At 40.9% G+C, this 15,677-nt stretch overlaps 1 protein-coding gene across 1 annotated transcript; it reads right to left on the reverse strand.

Annotated features, from left to right (window-relative positions):
* Nucleotides 1-1,266: 1,266 nt before the first annotated feature.
* Nucleotides 1,267-14,410, reverse strand: LOC135946870 (protein tyrosine phosphatase domain-containing protein 1-like). Its single transcript, XM_065495308.1, has 13 exons — nucleotides 14,323-14,410; nucleotides 7,697-7,936; nucleotides 7,097-7,177; nucleotides 6,502-6,617; nucleotides 6,233-6,355; nucleotides 4,594-4,777; nucleotides 4,427-4,541; nucleotides 4,192-4,360; nucleotides 3,623-3,739; nucleotides 3,198-3,400; nucleotides 2,113-2,313; nucleotides 1,905-2,052; nucleotides 1,267-1,564 (listed from the first exon to the last, which is right to left on the reverse strand). The coding sequence occupies exons 2-13, from the start codon at nucleotides 7,921-7,923 to the stop codon at nucleotides 1,443-1,445; spliced, it is 1,806 nt and encodes a 601-aa protein (XP_065351380.1). The 5' UTR covers nucleotides 7,924-7,936; nucleotides 14,323-14,410; the 3' UTR covers nucleotides 1,267-1,442.
* Nucleotides 14,411-15,677: the final 1,267 nt, after the last annotated feature.

Genomic DNA, 15,677 nt, shown 5'->3' on the forward strand with positions numbered 1-15,677 from the left:
GAGCGAGAACATGCTGCTACCGTGCGCAGTCTCGCTCGCTCCATAAGGTTGCCACACGCTTTCTTGTCTCCTGAGTGAAAAAGTACACTCGTTTGGGAAACCAAATTTAAAAAGCAATGCAGCAGAGCAATTTAAAAAGGCATCATTTATAAAAATATATTCCACTCATCACCGTAAAAATAATTTTGTATCTTTATTTTGCTTGCAATTTAACTGATTAAGCTGCATATCTTTCATTATTAGTTTAATTTTAGCTCATCGGTATTTTTTTTACAGAAACCTATTTTCTCCGCATATAACGAATTGCCATCTATTTTATATTCTTACCATTTGGCAACCCTAGCTCAATTTTATGTGTGCGTGTAATTAGAGAAGCAGCTCGATGGCGATGTGTAAAAGCCACCAATAGAATTTCATTTTAATTCACTCGCACGTATATAAATTAATTAAAAACGGTTTTCGCGGTCACCCTCTCGCTCTTTCCACTCGCTGCCTAATTATGCATGAATTTACGGGCGAATTCAAAAGCTGCACCCAAACCAGCAGTCCTCCCAACTGACCAGTTTCTGGTCTGGCCTAAATTAATTAGCTCTTTATTTGCCTCCAATTCGCGATAATCACTAAACGATCAAATTTCCGAATTGCTCCACGCCGGCACGTATTTTTAGTGATAGAATAGACATTTAAATGGACGTAAACTGACAGCCATACAGAAAATATATATGTTATTCTTTAATTTTTTTTAATTATTGATTGATTGTGATGTTTGAAATCATTATTATAAATAACAATTTCGAGATTTTGCAGGTAAGTTTAAAATGCATAAAAAATGCTTCAAAAGGTGCAAAACTAAGACACGTTCTTCTCGCAGTTAGATATTAATTTAATAAATATCAATTACTGTTAAATTTATCAATCCTGTTAAAAAAGATAAATGCTATTGAAACTGCAATCTATCCTTGGAATTTTTTTTAGAATGTAATGTACTACTGTAGTTTTAAAATTATCTTTGCCTGTGGTGAATATATATTCCATTTACTGTGGTCGCTCGTGCCCTCTCTTTATCGCCGACTTTGTTGCCTCGCGAGTGGAGAAAGCAGACTGCGTCACCTGCTGGTGGTATACTGAACACTTTCGCGATCACATTCGATAAATTATCTGCTCCGCTAAATTAATTCTTTTACGGTTTCCGAATTCAAAATTTTCGATCATAGATTTTTATTGTTAAACAACAAAATATTTTGGATTTAATTAAAATGAAAAAAGGCAAGCTGAACGTCATTTAAACCTTTTATTGCTTATAGTACACGTCCCAGGTAAAACCATCACAATTAACTTTCCTCCCTTCGATTGAGGCAACACTGTGGAGTGAAATGTTTGAATGAAAAGTGATGTGGCAAATGGTTTTTATTGATTTGTGAACAAGTTCCGTGCAAAATCGATCAAACTGTGCTGTCCGCCAGGTTGTCTGTGAGAGCGCTTTCCTCCACCTGGCTGAGGAACAGCATCAGGAAATTAATCAGCACTTTCAGCGTCCCTTCACGCAGCTTGTGAAAATCCTTCGCTGAAATTTAGAGGGAAAAATAATTAATTGACGCAAGTAGTTAAGGTGCTGAAAATTTTACAAAAAACCTTTTTAAATTTGCAATTACTCAACATTTTAAACTAATATGGGTTTTTATTCCTTTCCTAAGTTTAGTTCTTTCCTTTTTTAATTCAGTTTGTTTGACTCTGTTTAAAAACCAGAAATCAGATTATTTTCAACGAAAATTAATTTTCTGGTTCACTTTAAAACTAGAAAACTATAAAACCACGAAAAATTAAATTAATATTAGGAATGAAAATATAAGACTAGTGCACAACTATTTTTTTTTTAATAAAATATCCTTTTTGTGTAAACTCACCGGTGGGCTGGAGGAGCCCCCTGACGAGGACAGCCTGTTGGGTGAGCGAGGCGGCAAAGCGTCGGACAAGCTCGATCTGCACGTCGCGGCCGAGGCAGTGCATCCTGGCAATGAAGCGGATCAGGTACTCGACTGTGTGAGCTGCACTCTGTGGGAGGAATCGAATCATCTGATTGTGAGCACAAAAGGGGATTTGTTTCATGCGTACGGCGTCGAACTTGCGCAGGCAGAGGTCGGGATGTTCGCCACGCACCACCACGGCGCTGAGCTCCTCCTTGGTCACCACGGGCGCCTTCAGGTGCTCCAGCCACTCGAACAGCAAGGCTGCCAGCAATCGCGCGTCTGTCTCCACCTTCAGACGGTCCACGGTTGAATACCGTGCGTTTAGCTCGATCCGGATCTGCTTCACCTGGGAAAATTAGGGTTGAGAAATTTACAAAGAAGCTCAACAATAAATATAAAGATATGGTTTTATGCTCAATTTATATTTAACACTGGCTAACGGTTTTAGATGGTTTTGTACCAATTAAATTGTTTTTTTTTATTAAAATTTAATATAGAGTGACCTAGAATATCAACAAAAAATTATTTATAAGATTTAAAGAGTACTATAGTATTTTCTAGGCCAAAATGTTTGGGGTCCCTTGCTGAAAGTCTCAATTAACATATCTATATCAATCAAGTCATCTCTTCAAATAATGACTATCTATAAAACCATAATAATAACTAAACAAAAACCAGCTCCAAATATGGATTTTTAAGACATTTCATTTAAATCCTTAAAGAATTATCTTCTCCTTTGTAGCTCAATCTGTAAATGGGGCAAAATAGTCCAACATAGAACCATAATAAAGATTACTTTAAAACTAAATCCCTGATAGCATCAAAATAATAAATATACCATCCTTAGAGTCCCTAGAAGGAGAAAAATCTGATTTTTTTAAAATTAATTCCCTGTGACTTCTGAGGGACCAAAAATTGTTCATTGCGGATCAGAGCGGTTTAAAAATAAATTTCATCAATATCTCCAGTGATTTCAGTTCTTGCAGTTTTATTTTTCTACTTCTTTTCGAAGTTTTTTGCAGAGTTTTCTCTTAATAACGAGATTATTTATCTTCATACTAACTATTGCCGAAAAAACACGTATTTTGTCTTTTCCTTTCAATTAAAATTTAATTTGACTTAACCATTTTAACTGTAATCAATGATGAACTTAAATTATAATATTCATCCTGTCAGAGTAAGTCCAAAATATTCGGCTCCTGTTAGGAATTTTGTAGCTAAAATGCAAACCTGTTTGCGGAACTGATCGTCCGAGTGGTCGGCCAAAATGGCATCGGCCACGTCACTGGCCGCTCCAGTCGGCTCGTTTTCGTCAACGGCCGCCTGCCGAAGGTCGATTTGCGAGCTGAGCTCCTGGAAAACCTGGTTGTCCTGCAGTTTCTGGTCAACGATGCCGTCGCCCAGCACCGCGTCAACTCCGTTGTCGTCGAGTCCTGAGAGTTAAAAAAATTCACTAGAGACAAGGAAAATTATTTCTTTTCTGAATCGATTTCTTTGCAACTATCGTCAGCGGTGCTATGACGCGCGCGGCTCGCATGCCGAAAGGGGCCGCCTTCATCGTGGGCATTAAGCTATTCTCAGATTTTTATTGAAACCACCAGAGAATCAGTAATGGAATTGAGTCCAATCGTGTGACAAATCGTATCCGATCGTACCTGACATTCCGGAAGCACAAGAGGGCATGTCTGGCGAGACGCAAGAGGTGCTGCTGCTGCCGCTCGAAATAGGCAGCTCGCACTCCAGCTCCGCCGTGCTCGGCCGACACGACGAATCTGCCAATTTGACGCAATATATCAGAATACAAAATAAATGCTCGTTGCTCGTTTCCATGGTAAAAATAACTAGAAGTTTTCAAAGATTAATGGTAGTAATTATTTCTTTGTCAGTTGGCTGTGAATAATCAACGAAGGTTGATTTGCACAGGGTGTTTATTAAGAAGAGTATATTTAATCCTTCATAAATAATATTCAGCATTTGCAAAATTTGCTTTTATAGATCTTTTTATCTTAATATTTAATTGTTCCCCCTTTTTAAGTTTGTTTATTGATTGTGAGTTTACTGTATCAGAATTAATTTGTATTCCTTTTCATATTCAATTTACTAGGAATACGTTAATACCTAATACATTTAAGAATATTTGAGTTCCTAGTAAAAATAAAAATTTCATAAAATTTTCCAACCAAAAGCAGTACTTTATGTTTAGAATTATTTATAAAATTTTTACTGTTAGAGCTTGAGTTGTTTGAGTCGCCACTGCCAATCCGTCCCAGATGGTGGCGGTCAGGGTTGACCCTGTGTGCGAGGAAGGAGTGCGTGAATGTGGTGCCCGAGGCCAGCTCGATGCACCGGCCGCCGCTCAACCGGATCAAACGCTCACACAGAATGAACAATATCTGAAGAAAAAAACGAGTTGTTGAAACACGCAAATTACGATTATTTCTATTTGCAGGAACACCGACCTTTGGAATGTACTTGAAAGCCCTGACCTCGTTGCCGTGCAAAATCTGGCGCTGCCGACTGAGGTACTGCACCAGCGTGAACTCGGGCACCTTCTTCTCCTTGGTCACGAAGTCCCTGCAAGAAACAAAGTTTTAGTTTCGAACACAGATTGAAGCTTGAAAAGTACTTGTTGCAGAAAATTAGGCACTGCGGCAGCACGAACTGCTCAAACTCTTGCACGCAGAGGATTTGGCCGCGCGTCTGCACCGCGTTCGGACGCTTCAGTCGCACGTAGCGGATTGCATCGTTGGCACGCACCCGACAGGTGTACACCAGGTAGCACGCAATCAGCACGCCTGTTCTGCCAAGACCTGAAATACGGTCAAGATTTTAAGATTTAAATTTCTTGTGGTTTGAATGCCAAGGAGTTTCATCACGAAAAATGCGCAACTTTTTCAATTCTTTTTCGTGCTTCCTGGAACTGATTTGAAACTTATTGTGTGGGTTTAGAATTTTACGATATATCGTAAAATTGGTTTGTGTTGCTTGAAAATGCCATCCCAACTAAAATGAATTAATATTATTAACTGATCGGAATCATTTGTAGTTTTGAAGTTTTTTAATTTTTGAGGTTGAATTTTGTTTTGTTTTGAAAAGCTCATTTTTTATCCTACACATTTCAAAATAAATAAACTCTTTCAAGCATAATATTTAGGCAAAAAAATGTGTGTAATTATGCTATCTAGTTCAAGCGCAGTGATGTATAAAAGGTTTGCCCTTATCAAAATATATTTTGAACTTTCTGGGGTGATTTTCTTAACGATATCGCGCCATTGCGTGCGGCGGCAATTAAAACGAGAGCCCGAATTAGAAAGTGCTTTCGCTCGATTGGGTAAAGGGAGCAGATGCCGTTGGGCGATAACAATTACGCTAGTTCAAGTGGCGCGCTGACCCCTTTATGGAGATTTACGAGTGTTATTGCGGAGAATTTTTTTGGAGAAAAACCACTCAGGTCAGGGACCTTTATAATTAGGTGCTTTCAAAAGGCCATTTTCATAGAATTAGTTATTGGATTTTTGCTCTTTCAAAAAATGTTGTCAACAAATTTTGAAATTCAAATAAACATTTATTTTTTACCTTTCACTGCTGATATTTTATTGAAGTCATAAATTTCTAACTGGATTATTTTGGAACCACAAACAGTTATATTTTTTTTACTTAATATTGAAGCCTATGTATGCTCACTTTTTAAAATCCAACCATTTCGTTTTTGATTTGGATCTCTATTAGCTTTTACGTCATTGTCGCGGGTCAAGCACAAACTAAAACCGGAACCCAAAAAGGAAAAAAAGAACGCAATTTAATCTGCAGCCAGATTGCGCGAGTGTTTTTCTATTATTATAAATAGCGTTGCTGCGATAAAGACCTCCCCTGGGCAGTCAAATCATACGGACTAGTTTGGAGGAATATTGCGCCTAACGGATAGAGTGTGTGTGCCGCTTTTCGTTTCTCCCTGTATATGAATATGTGTGCTGACTGATATCTTGAAGTGTTTTGGGGAAGCAGGCACGCGAACTCGGCAAATCGATCCACAGCTACTTATGTGGACAGGAGTGGAATTATTTTAGAATGGGTTTCAAAACGGCGTTTGAGGCAAAAATCGAGGAATTTATTTTATAACTTTTTGAGAGTTAAAATTTAAAAATTTATCATCAGAGGCAATTTTTACAGAAGCTTAGCTATTCTAGAGCATTCTCTCAGATGTTAAAATAGAACAAGAATCAATATTAATTTATGAATCGGAATTGGCACAATTGCACTCGTACCTGCGTGGCAGTGTACAGCGACCTTGCCCTCGGAGACGGCGAACGCCATGACCTTGACCATGTCGAGCAGATTGGTGAGACTGGCCTCGCCATAATCCTTCCAGCCGAAGTTGTAAAAGAAAACTGCGGAAAAGTAACATCAAATGAGTTCGGCAGCCGGCTAGGCATAAATGACGAGCCGGTTGCCTGACTAGAAACCTCTGCAGGCGCTCGTGGCACTGGCTCGTTTGTGTCGGGCGGTGAAGTGCATTTTGCAGGAGGATACCTACTGTCGTTTCTCATGAAAGTGCTCGGATCGTAGGTGAATCCGCTTTCTTCGAGGCAGTTACCGCAGCTGGCATGCTCGCCAGGCAGCTGCAGATTTATTATCGACTTGATTCCCAATCTGAAAGAATTCAAAAATCAAATAATATGAAATGAAAGAAGCAAATTCGCAAGAAATATTATAGAAATAATTGCAGAGTAGAGGCATTACGTAAATTTTTAGTGTTCATTTAAGTAATTGTATTAAGAAGAATATTTCCTGACCATCAAACTATTAGACAAATTAAGAAATTCAATCAAAACATCAACTGCATAAAAATCCACGACTCTATAACAATTTTGTTAGGAAAATGATGATTTAAATCATTATCTTCTTGCTTTCTCACAGTTAAAATAATTTGTCTGTTTGGTTTGGTGCCACCAAGTGAAAGTTCCGCATGTGTGCTGGTGTATCGACCTTCTACTTCAAGGTTTCTCTAGCCGTTTGACGTCTTGAGGCAAGCTAGGTGAATGAATCGGCAGCGAGAGGTGAATTTGTTTGTGTTTGTGCAGGCATGGTGTGTGCTTATGAGATCGATCGGAAAGTACATGCAAATTCACCGTTTGAATTGTTGGATGAGCTGCTTTTTCTGGATCAGTTCTGTGTTTGGTCGCGCCATGGCCACAATGTCATCAGTCACCCTGAACAAATATAAACATCGATTGAGGCCTTGTGTTACAATGGAGGCAAAATATTTATTCAAGCTAAATCTGATTTTTTCTCCTCCATTGGAAATTCCTTCTTCAACGAAGCTAGCGTTTTTTTCAATGAGTAAAATATAATATTTTTTAGCGTTCTGAGGTAAAAAATAAAGGAAGATATTATACACACGCAGGTAATTTTATTTTTTATTTATTTAAATTAAAAATTATCGAATAGCTCAGCTCTGGTGGGTTAATTCAGCATGGTTGTGCGGCTAGCTATTAGTGGAATTCTGAGCGCAGCACAGTACGAGAGAACGTGTAATTTTATTTTTCCTCTCAAAATGTCGAAAATTTCACTAGCAGCGTTGTCCATCCTGAATTAATCCGCGCAAAGCTAATCCATGCGATAATTTTAATAAAATGTTTTTTAAAAGTGATTCATTGTCAAAACTCTCATTTTGGCCTCTTTATATAAATATTTAAAATTGTCGTTTGAATCGAAGTGGAGGAACGCACCAGTGCGAGTAGACGTCGGGGACGGCCATTTGCTCTGGCCGCCAGTTGGCCGCCGTCTCGTACTTGCACTTTTTGCCGCCACAGAAGACGCTGCACTGGAGGTTCGGTGGGGTGACTTTGCGCAAATTCTCCGACAGCTTGGTGTAATTCGGCTCGGCGGCCCCCGCGGGGGCCGCGCCCGCCCCCGGCTGTAGGCCGGCCGGCGTTCGCTTCTCCTGCGTCATCATCTGGCCAACTTCACTGAAAAATAAAAAAGGAGTAAAATGCAGACCATTAATACGTTAAGTTGAAATTATTACATTAAAAATGGTGACTTTCAATAAATTTGGAAATTTAATTTCAATAAATTAGCCGAATCAGACCACTTGTTCAGTTCACGTGAGACAAAATCATTAAACATATTTTATTAATTTCTTTCATCACGTAACAGTGAAAAGTTTACGACTCAAGAAAGAGGAGAGAATAAAAATTGAAGTTTAGTTGGTGCAATGCGGCCGGCGAAATTTGCATCGAGATGGGTGGTGGAAAATGATTTAAATTTTAGATGAGGCAGGCGCGACAGCAAATTAAAAGGGCGAATGCCTTATTTTGCCACAGCTGTTCCTTTTCGCCCCGTTTGCTTGTCTAATTACACGCACGCGATCCCACACATTATACATTTCCGCCATGCCCTTTGGCATTTCACAACTTTTGACGAGATGTGAAACCGTCTTGTTAGCATTGTAAGAAGAAACGAACTATCACTTATTTGAACTCCGGAAACCACTAAATTTCAACAGTCGTATAGAAAATTGATGTCCACGGGAAAATATTATTAATTGCAAATCTGATGGAAAAATGGAAAGAAAACAATAATTGCTGAACAAAAAATTTATAATTGTAACCTCTCATTGCCATCAATTAGAAGCTTATTCCTGGACGAATATTAATTAAGTCATCTAGTATGCATTGCAAACACGGCCGTTTATTTGTCCATTTCGGTCTCTATCAGGCTGTCGTACTATTTCGCAATCAGCGCTCTCGCCTGCCGTGCAAATCCGGCAGCGTTTGTCGAGTCGCCCTAGAGAAAAGGCAAACACACGCCCATTCGTTCATACGACATGTACATATATGCGAACCAAAATACACGCTGTGTAAATTTACATTCGCGCGATTCGCGTGCACAGTCACTGCTGCCCTGCCGCGGCGGCCGCTTTTCTCCTGCAGTGTGCGAATCGATTCGCTTTAGGGTTACCACACCTTTTGACATCTCAAATATTTATTATAATGTTATTGCAATTCGCATTTTGTTTATTTAATTTTCTTGGCCGATTGATTTCATCTCTTTGTTCAATTAAATTAGTTCTTGCATCGTGCAGAGGTCGAGCAATGCGTGATTAATTGTGGGAACGCGCAGGGTGCACTTCAAGCGTGCCTCTTCAGAGTCCACACATACACATTTCCCTCTCAAGTCATGCAAACAATGTCGTGTCATCATAATATGGAAATGAATTTTAATGCAGCTGCATAGCAATGAGGTCATAATCATTAAATTCAAAATGTTACACGCAGATGGAACTATTTAGATTTCAGTTTGAGGAGATATAAGTTTCACTATGCTCACACCTAAAAACAAAACTTTCTCGTCAAGTGCGATTAAACATAGGCTTTACTTGAGCTCAAATGGTCACGCCATTGTCTCATGGTCCAGTGAAAAATTTTTAAAAAGGCCTAAGCCTCTATTAGGACACTAAGACAATAAACAGCCCATAAGTGTAAAACCATTGGACAATATTAAGCTTCTTTTTTAGATTCAAATTTTGGTTTATTACGGATCAGCAGGGCAACTGTGCCCCATACATCCACATCCAGAACTTAACAAAAATATAACAAAGCATTTTTTTGTATTTGATAACAGAGGGAATAGTAAAATCAGTCTATCATATCAGTATTTGGCAAGAAATGTTTGGCTCAGTTTTTGTTTGAATGCACTTGAGTTCCCATTCATACACAGATTCGGCGACAGGTTGTTCCACAGGCGATAACAAATGACTTGGAAGCACTGCTCAGGCACTGTTACACTGACAAAGGGGGCCCGAAGTCGCATTCGATGCGCCCGTGACCTACCCAAAAAATCGACATCATGCATTGTTGTTACAAGATTGCGCAAATATTGAGGACTATTATTATACAAAATTTTGTGAGTCTGGACTAGAATATGCAGTTTACGTCTATCAGTGACATTTAATATTTGGCATTTTTTGTACAACGGGGAAAGTCGCTGACCACGTTTCACTCCGAAAATATACCTTATGAGATGATTTTGCAATACTTGCAGCCTATTGATCTGCGCCGCGCTCAAGTTACAAAACACAACATCAGAGTAGTCGAAATGGGGTAGTATCAACGCTTTTACTAGTTTAATTCTGATTTTTTCTTTTCTGGAGTCACATTCCTAAACTTCTCTAAAGTTTTTAACGTGCCAAAGACTTTTTGAAAAATTCGCGAGACTTGCCCTTCCCATGACAGGTATCGGTCGAACACAATGCCTAAGTTTTTGACTCGGTCGCTGAAATCAAACTCGACGTAATCTACATCCACCTCGTCACGATACGGCAATTCCGTTTCCATTATGCGCACATTACTCAAGTTCTTTAAGTCGAGCCTGGAGTGAACTCGCTCGGACCCGACCAGCAGAACTTGCGTTTTCCGCGGATTCAGCTTAAGCCCGTGTCGCTCAGACCATATGACAACATCATTTAAAATAGCATTCATTACTGCGACAGAATTTACAATCTCGTCCGGCCTGCAGCTCAAGTATAGCTGTATGTCGTCAGCGTAAAGGTGATAATTGCAGCGCCCTTTAAAGAGATGCACAACGTCATGCGTGAACACGGAAAACAATAATGGGCCGAGAACCGAGCCCTGTGGAACACCTGCCTCGATTTCAACCCATTTTGAGAATTTTCCGCCTTCACCCCTGATCGCGTGCGTTCTCCCGCTGAGAAAACTGCGAAAAAAATTTATTGCCGATTCCGAAAAATTTAACTGCTGCAATTTAATCAAAAGAAGTGAATGATCAACAAGATCAAAGGCCTTGGAGTAATCTAAAAATATCATCAGCGTCAGCTCGCCTTTGAAAATTGAGACCCGGAGGTCTTCAGTTATTTTCAAAAGCGCTGTTGTGGTACTGTGTTTGCTCCGAAAACCAGACTGGAATGAATCTATCACGTTAAAGCTACTCAAATAATTTATCACTTGGTCATGAACGACTTTTTCGAGGATTTTTGACGCGGTGCAGAGGATACTTATTGGCCGATAGTCGCTCGCGGTGGCCGGGCGACTCACTTTTGGCAAAGGCTTCAGTATCGCCTTTTTCCATTCTGTCGGGAAGTGACCCGTCTGTAGCGCGGTATTGATAATGTGGGTTAAAGACGGCAGGATAACATCGACTGGTAGCTTAAGCATTTTGTTGCAAATTGCATCAATTCCTTCGGCAGATGACTCGATGCTACGCAGTGCCATTTTCACCTCCAGCGGACGGACGTACCTGAAGTAAAATTTATCATCGCTTTCAATGACTCGAGGCAGCCGAAGATTGTAGTCTATGCGGACCAGGACCTCCGGCTGTCTCCTCACTGTGAGCCCGTCAACTAGTTCGTCCACCGAGAGGGGGAAATCCGCACTGCTAGCCTTGCTTTTCATAAGCCCAAGAGAACGCAATTTGCCCCATAAATGCCTGCTCGCGCCCGCTTTATCGAGTGAATTATAAATAACTGACTTTTGGAAATTTAGGATTTTTTGCTTGACTCTATTTCTTAGTGATTTAAATATTTTAAACGACTCCTTATTTTTACTCTTTTTGGCTACTTTATGCGCTTTGTCACGTTCCACGGCTAATTTGTCAATGTCGGCAGGCAAACTTGGCCTGAATTTGACTGTCTTAGTGACTCTCTTCTTCGGCGCAACCTTGTCGTAGAGGGACAGCAAATTTTTGTTAAAGTTGGCTAAAAAATCATCAATTGACAAATTTTCAGCCCCTTTATGCCACTCAACTCCACGCGCTTCTCTCAACAGAATGTCACGCTCGATTTTGTGAAACTCACGGATAAGTATCACACTCTCGGTTTTATCACAGACTTCAATTTCGAGAACCACATAGAGGATAGAGTGACTCGATAAAAGGTTGTGCATTTTTCCACAATCAACGACATTTAAATTGGAGGAACAGATAATTGCATCAATCGTAGTGACCGCGTTGTATGCAAGATGAGTGTCATCGATCGGCAGCCTATTCAAGCCCAAATCTCGCATATTATTTAACAAAGAGCTGAGCAACAGCGACTTTTGCTTAAAGTTGCAATTGAAATCACCCATCAACATACAAAATTCGTAATTGGCATAGCATTTTTGTAACTCAATAAAAAATGCCTCAAAATTTACAGAATAGAGTGGTCGCCTGTAAATTATGCAAATTAGAATTCTGCAGCCTTTGAGAACGACTTCAAAAATACAAAATTCCGCGGAATTAGAGGCAGTCTGATCTGAATTTGAAATTATTTTAAAGGCAATATTTTTCCGCAGGTAAAAAGCAATACCGCCGCCTCGTGTTGTTGGTCGGTCATGCCGAACAAATTGATAGCCCGGAATTTCAAACTGCTTGTCGAGGTTGTGTTTATTTTTTAACCATGTTTCAGTTATTGCTATTAGATCTACGCAATTTAGTGACACCTGGTGCCGCAACAATCTCATATGGTCAATGTCGGCGAGGGACTGAGCATTAACACTGATCGCTTTAAAATAACAATTTGAATTCACTTTTTCATCACATATAAAATTTATGATATCACCTTTCAGCACCAGTTCAGGTGTCTTCACTCTGCGGTGGAGCCCTCGCTGCTCTCTCGGCTGTCCATTTTCGTTGACCTCGTCACCCTCTCGAGACTCCGAGCCTTCCTGCCCCCCTGGGAGTTGCCCACCGCCTTTGTCTGGCTGGACGCTTTCTTTTTGTTGAGGGGCGCGGTGGCAAAACCCTGGGGCAGGCCTGCTCGGGGTACGAGGGGCGGATTGTCGGGCGAGAGCATGGCAGTCTGGCGGTCGCGCTTCTTCGCCGCCGCCGCCTGGCCCCTGTTGTTCTGCGATGTGCTTGCCACGCTCTCGCCATCATTGCTGATCTTCTGCCGCGGCTGCCGAAGGGTATCGAGCCAGCCCACTTTTCGTATGTCCACGATAGTAATTTTTTCACCATTAACGATTAAGTCATTTCGTTGGATTTTCACTTGCATGCCTGCCTGCATAGCGGCTTTGCGCGCGTTGAGAAGCTCGCGACGAACAGTCCTCTCCTCAGGGGTCAGATCGTCAGTGATGGCTACATTTGTTCCCTTCAGCTTGGTGGAGTTTTTCATCACGCTGCTCTTTTGCGCCTGGCTACAGAATTTAATCACAATTGGCCGCGTTTGTCCATCAGGCTTTCCAATGCGGAAGAAGCTCTCAACGATCTCCTCCCTGGGCTTTTTTGGCAGCTTCAATTTTTCAAATATCAGGTCATCAACCGCTGATTCGAGGTTGTCCCTGGTTGGGACGCCGAATACCACCGCGTTTCTGCGTCGCCTTTCGCCCTCTTGAGTGGCGAGTTGCTTCTCTAGTCGATCAACCCGCGCGACAAGGGCCACTTTTTCATTTGTTAGTTCTTCGATTTTGTCCGACATTTTTGTCAATCGAGTACCAAAACCCTCCACGACGTTCTTCAGGCCATCGATCGCGTTGTTGGTGACCTTTAGTTTTTCATCGAGAAGCCTGCTGAGCGCCTCCATGCTAATGGGCTCGTCAGCAGGGCCAGGATTGGTCTCGATGTCCATCATGGAAATTAGGATGATGAGGAAATACGCTCCAGTTCCGACGAAACAGAAATAAGCGGTTGTCATACAATGAGAATTTACGCTACCCAGAAGAAAGTAAACTGGGCGGCGCGCCGTGGGCATTCCTGGCATGAAAAGCAGGTGCCGAGCAGCACGCTGCAGCAGCACACCGCTCTCACGCCGCCGTCGTTGTCTGCATACCGCACGACTCTCGGCCACTTCAATGCTTCCATAGTGCACTAGCAGCATCCAAACAGGTACACTCACCCTGTGGACAACAGGGGTGCGAACCGCACCATCCGGTGGTCGAAACTTTGTCCACGGATGTTCATGGGTGTTCTTGCTTCGTTGAAAGGCTCTGCTGGGCCGAAAAACCGCTGATATCGCAAGGCAAAGCAGGAGCCGCTTTACCAAGCGACCTGAGCCAGCCATTACTTTCTCCCCTCTCCTATGCCTTTTTATGGCTTACAATGGTTTGAAAAAGTGATAGGGATGATGTTATGTAATTTTTGTTTATTTACAAATGGTGGAATTATTCTTATAAATCTTTTAAGAATTAATGATCTCGTACACAACGAAAAATAAAACATCTATCGATATTGACTGTTTTTTATTCATTACTAATTGCAGTTCAACACCCTACCACATGCAGCTAATGTGTCTAAATATCACGTGTTACTTTGACTGAATCGTTTTCTAGTTCAAGTTAATCTAAGGGCAAAAGTGACAGCGTTTTACTTTCAAACATTGATCTGCATGTGTGTGTGTTTGTGTACTGATGTGTCTCACCTTGCTGGAGCGGCGGGTGTGCATGATCCATGCAGGAGGAGCGCGCGCGTGGCGTGCCACAATCCGGCCGACTGACTGACTTTCGGCTCTCGGCGGCTGCGGCGAGTGACACGAAAGCCACCCCCGTGGCGGCACGGAAACACCACCCCTACGCTCCCCCTCGAGACCTCTCCCCTGCTTTTGCCACTCGCGCGCTGCAAAAGTCATCGCTTTATTTTTATATGACTTTTATTTACTCTTTGGAATATGGAACTCATAAGTAGGTACTTCAATTGGGGACTGTTTGGTTTTACGCACGGCCCAGCAGGTGTTGGTTAAAAATTCATGCATGCATGGCCATCAAACACCTGCTGCTAATTTCATTCATAATTCACGCCTTTTTTGATGTCCTCTTCACCATCAGCTTAAAATCAATTGTGGTGGACTTCAGAGCAAAATATTCACTACAAGAAAGTGAAAAGATAAAATAATAAGAAATTTTCACTTGGGAAAAATTAATGTGTAGTTTTAATAATTTTTATAGCAAAATTATAGCGAGTGCTTTTTGGAATTTTTCAATGAAGTAAATTTAAAAAATGTAGCACTTGTTAGACACTGTCCCTTTTTTTTTTAAATAAAAGTGCATTTCTGATTTGTTTACGATTCGAAGTGTGAGGGAAGTCCCCCTCTTTATTATGTTTTGTGTGCTCTCTGTCAGCGCTGGTCACCCTGACAACCTATGCACACCACACGAAGCGACAAACACCAACTCACATATGCACTGTTTTGCGGTGTGTTTGTTGCCGGCAAAAAAGGTCTGTTTAACCACCTGTACCTGCCCGACTGTTTCTTCCGCCAAGTAAAAAAATGCACTGACACAAATTTGTGTAAATCGTGAATAAAAAAAAGGAGAATGAAAAAACTCAACAATCATTAAATTAATTCCATGCAGGATAAAGTCATTTGCAGTTATTTTTCTTCCAACTATGGATATATTCCTGAGTCTGGATCTGGATCGTCTGGATGAGGTTTAGATTTTATATTGATAGATTCATTTATTAGACACCTATACCAAGACTTTATTTACGATTCTTAATGAAGTAGCTTATTGTGATATTGACATATATATATCGGAATCAAAATATTCCCATGTTCATTTCCATTTAAAAAAAATTTTAAGTGTTAAGCAACTCACATTTTATTTTTTAAAAGTAAATGCGTTTTTATTTGATCTGTGAGATTGACAACTTGATCGTTGGAGCACACAATCAGTGCGGTAATTGCCCCATTATGACCATTAACCGAGCAACCCCTTTGAATATTTCACCACAACACCTTGAAGAGACCCATCAGTGCTCACTGAGGCCCGAGAATGT

Source organism: Cloeon dipterum, chromosome X (assembly GCF_949628265.1).
Source record: "Cloeon dipterum chromosome X, ieCloDipt1.1, whole genome shotgun sequence".
NCBI lineage: Eukaryota > Metazoa > Arthropoda > Insecta > Ephemeroptera > Baetidae > Cloeon > Cloeon dipterum.